Here is a 3,671-nt window from a genome sequence, read left to right on the forward strand (position 1 = left end):
TCAGCACACCGACTGCCGGAGGCGGTCAGGCCACCCGATTGCGAGACATGTCTTGTGCTGCCTGTGAGGAAGGCGAACACGTTGCAGCATCCTCCTTGGGTGGGGTGGGAATGGGGAGGCCATGCTCACGGCCTAGAGGGAAAGGCCAGGTCACAGGAGCTCTAGGCACTTTGCCGAAGAAAAATTACCCAAGTCATTCATTTAAAGTGGTCAGAAAGCTGTGAAAATTCCAACGTGGTTCGGCAAGAAGGAAAAGGTTAAGGGGGAGGGAAGTTCACCTTGAAAGCATTGTAACCTCAGTTTTAAAATCCTTTAAGTTTGGATTCTCTTTGTCATGCCTGTTGTTCCAATTAAATGGGATTAAGCAGTTTTACCATACAAATGAATAAAGTCTAGAGTTGTTATCACAAGAAATTTTTTTAATATGGTTTGTGACAAGCAATATCAAAGTTATCGACTCTCAAGCTTCATGTTCGGAAACCAGACAACTCTCAGCAACAAAAAGAAGTTGTGCACTGATAAACATAGGAGGCATATTGTATTTTTTAATTAAATATGAAAACATGAGCTGTGTACATTATTTTTTTTCCCTAGAAAACACAGCAATTTCAAAAGTTTATCATAAAATATTTTCATGAAATGAGTGAACCAGCAAACACATGCACTTGTGTGCCTTCCCCCCTCCCAAGATACACGTGATGAAGAGACACACGCAAACGTAGAAGTTAACAGAACGAGTGGCGTTTCGTTGTTGGTTGGTTCTTTTCAGCAAGGATGGAATGTAACATTGTGCTCGACTCTCCATGTCACAACAAAAAATATTTGGTGCAATATTTTAACATTTTCTTTTTAAGTTTTCAATCTGGTGGAGAAAAATACCTTTTTCTATAATAAAATATGTCTGTTCTTTTTAAAACGTAACTTTTTTGCACAAAATAATTTTGTAAACTGTCATTTCAAGGGCAAGGTAGGCGGTGCCGTGTCAATGTCCTCCCCCCCACCCCCCCACTTAAAAACGTGATCTGTTATCTGAAGCAAAACAGGGAAACACAAAAAAAGAGCGGAGCAGAGGCTGCTTTGCAAAGAGAAAGAAGGGCGTGTCGGACGGGGGAGAGGGGAGGGAGCGTGTGGTGGGACAGAGAAAAGTTAAAGGTCACTTTCGCCATAGAGCGCCGTGGAGAAGGACATGTAGTCCAGAGCGCCGGGTACAGCATCGCGGCCGGTGTAGGGTGCCATTCGGGCAATGCAGTACTCAGCCTGATCCGGAGGCAGCTCCCGCCGCAGTTCATCCACAGTGATGTAGTTCTGCAATGAGTACAAACAAGAAGGCAATCCTTACTTTGAGCGACAGGACCCCGACGACGAGTCTGCGCGCCCCACACGTGGAGCTCCCCGCGTGTCCGCCTGGGAAGGAAATGCAGTCACTCGCCCTCCCATCTGCCCCCGAAAACAGGTTTTTACAGTGGAGAGAAAGATGGTTTTTGCGGGAGAGATGCTGGCACACCTGAAGAAAAGACCCGGAGGTAAGGTGTTAGTGTCAGACTGTGCCTTCCCATTGACAGCGAACATCAAAAACCTGCTGAAAGCAAATGGGAGGAAGCAGGAATTTCACTTGGATCCTGTCCCTCACCGGCAGGAGGTAACAGCTGCTTGGGAGCTGCCGTTGCCTCAGCTCAGGGCAAGGAAGGGAGCCATCCCCGCTGGCTCTGGCTAGTGGCACCGATGCAGAGAGCAGACACGCAAACACCCTGTATCGCTCCCGCAGTCCCCCCCAGCGAGCCTTGCCTTTCACAGCAGACATTTTTAAGGAGCGGAACTTCCGTAAATTCAGCTTCCACAGGCACCTCAGCTTCTCCCCACGCAGCAGGTAACAGCAGCTGCCTGTTTGCTAACCAGCGTGTTGGCTTTAGCTGACTGACTCATGGGCATTTGCAGTCGCCTGAATAACGGTTCAGGTTTCACACCATCTCTCTCTCTCTCTCTCTCCTGTGACTTTTTATGCTTGTTTTTCCCTCTCCCCTTGCCTTTCAGTTTAATGACTGGAGTGAGTATGAGGTACTTTTCTTCATAATGATATACTGTCTGATTCACGTTACAGTCACTAGAGCATTCTAAACACTGACAAGTATATTTAATGTACAGTACAGAGTAAACCAGTCAGTCAGTAATACTGTGTCCAAGAGCACCTATGTATTCAGTGATTAGCTTATCTGACTAACGTGGAATTTTCAGGCCTTGAAAGACAATAGGATTGGCTTCAGCCAGGCAGATGCCTGAAGGATGGACGTTATGGCTTTCTACCTTACAGATTATGAAAGGTTTATTAGTCAAACACGGCAACCGCTACTGGATTTAAGGGTAACTCATTCCAACCGGTGAAACGGTATCCCAGTTCCCAGTGGGAGGAATCAAATCATTAGCAACTGTAGAGACACATGAATCTCACATTTGTCCGATTACATAAAAGACCAGCGGCCACTGTTATGTAAGAAAAATAAGATTACTTTTTTTTCAGCTGGTTTCGCTGATGATGCAAATTTAGAAAGTTAAGAAAACTAATACTTTCAGCATCATCCCGTCCATTTTTCTACTTTCACCCAGTGTCTACGATTAAAAGACGCTCCTCCGGCGGACAGAGCGTATCCTCAGCGAAAATCCACTCTCGATTGTGTAACAACTGACAGTGACGCAGGTACGTCTGAGAAAGACCAAGTTTACAGCTGCCAGTAATTAATAGTTTTCCAAGACTAATCAAGAACCATCTGTTGAACTTGTTTGTACATTTTAAAATAACAAATCACAACCAAACCCTTAATTAAATGTTTAAAGCAAGAGTGGGCAGCAGAATTCTGACTGACAGCTGAACAAGACTTTACAGTGCCTTGGCAGGCTGCTCATTAACACACACTTGAGCCTCGCACAGCGTTCCAGTGAAAACACCCTCCCCACGCCAGAGCGTGCCTCCCTCGGCACCTTCTCTCGGAGAAAAGAGACAAGAGAGGGGAGCAGAAGCGATGCAGGTGCAGGAGAGGAAGGTGTGCAGCCTCACCTTATCTCCTGCCAGGATCTTGAAGGAAGCCATAACCTGGTCAGCAGTGTCTGTATCCGCTGTTTCCCGGGACATGAAGTCGATGAAGGCCTGGAACGTCACCACGCCCAAGCGGTTAGGGTCGACGATGCTCATGATGCGGGCAAACTCTGCCTCTCCCTGGAGAACGAGAGAGTCATGTCAGCCTGGACATTTGGGCATTTATGGAAGCGAGGAGAAACTGTTCAGCAGCAGAAGTCACAGCTAGAAAAACAAAGCCAAATAGAAACAACTTCTGTTTGTTTTGGGTTTTTTAACCAGAATATTCTTTTTTAGCTTTCTGTTACGTACAAACACTTCCCACTCGTTTGTCCTTTGGAATAAAATACTCCCTAGGATAACATCCAGCTCCATCTAGCTCTAGGACAATGCTCCTATCAGGGAACAATATCACACAGACTTCAGGAGAAGACGCAAGTTCCTCTGCAATACATAGACGGGTTTGGGTTGGAAGGGACCTTAAACACCATCTAGTTCCAACCCCCCTGCCATGGGCAGGGACACCTTCCACTAGACCAGGTTGCTCAAAGCCTCGTCCTGCCTGGCCTTGTCGTGCTAGATGTCTTTCTAGACATCCTTGTCT

General features: G+C 46.4%; 1 protein-coding gene across 1 annotated transcript; it reads right to left on the reverse strand.

Annotated features, from left to right (window-relative positions):
• Positions 1–398: 398 nt before the first annotated feature.
• LOC104512006 (alpha-actinin-1-like) lies at positions 399–3,324 on the reverse strand. Its single transcript, XM_010154822.1, has 2 exons — positions 3,050–3,324; positions 399–1,305 (listed from the first exon to the last, which is right to left on the reverse strand). Exons 1-2 carry the CDS (start codon positions 3,182–3,184, stop codon positions 1,147–1,149), a joined length of 294 nt encoding a protein of 97 aa, XP_010153124.1. The 5' UTR covers positions 3,185–3,324; the 3' UTR covers positions 399–1,146.
• Between the last annotated feature and the right edge of the window lie 347 nt (positions 3,325–3,671).

This window comes from Eurypyga helias, unplaced genomic scaffold (assembly GCF_000690775.1).
Source record: "Eurypyga helias isolate BGI_N326 unplaced genomic scaffold, ASM69077v1 scaffold13647, whole genome shotgun sequence".
Taxonomy (NCBI): domain Eukaryota; kingdom Metazoa; phylum Chordata; class Aves; order Eurypygiformes; family Eurypygidae; genus Eurypyga; species Eurypyga helias.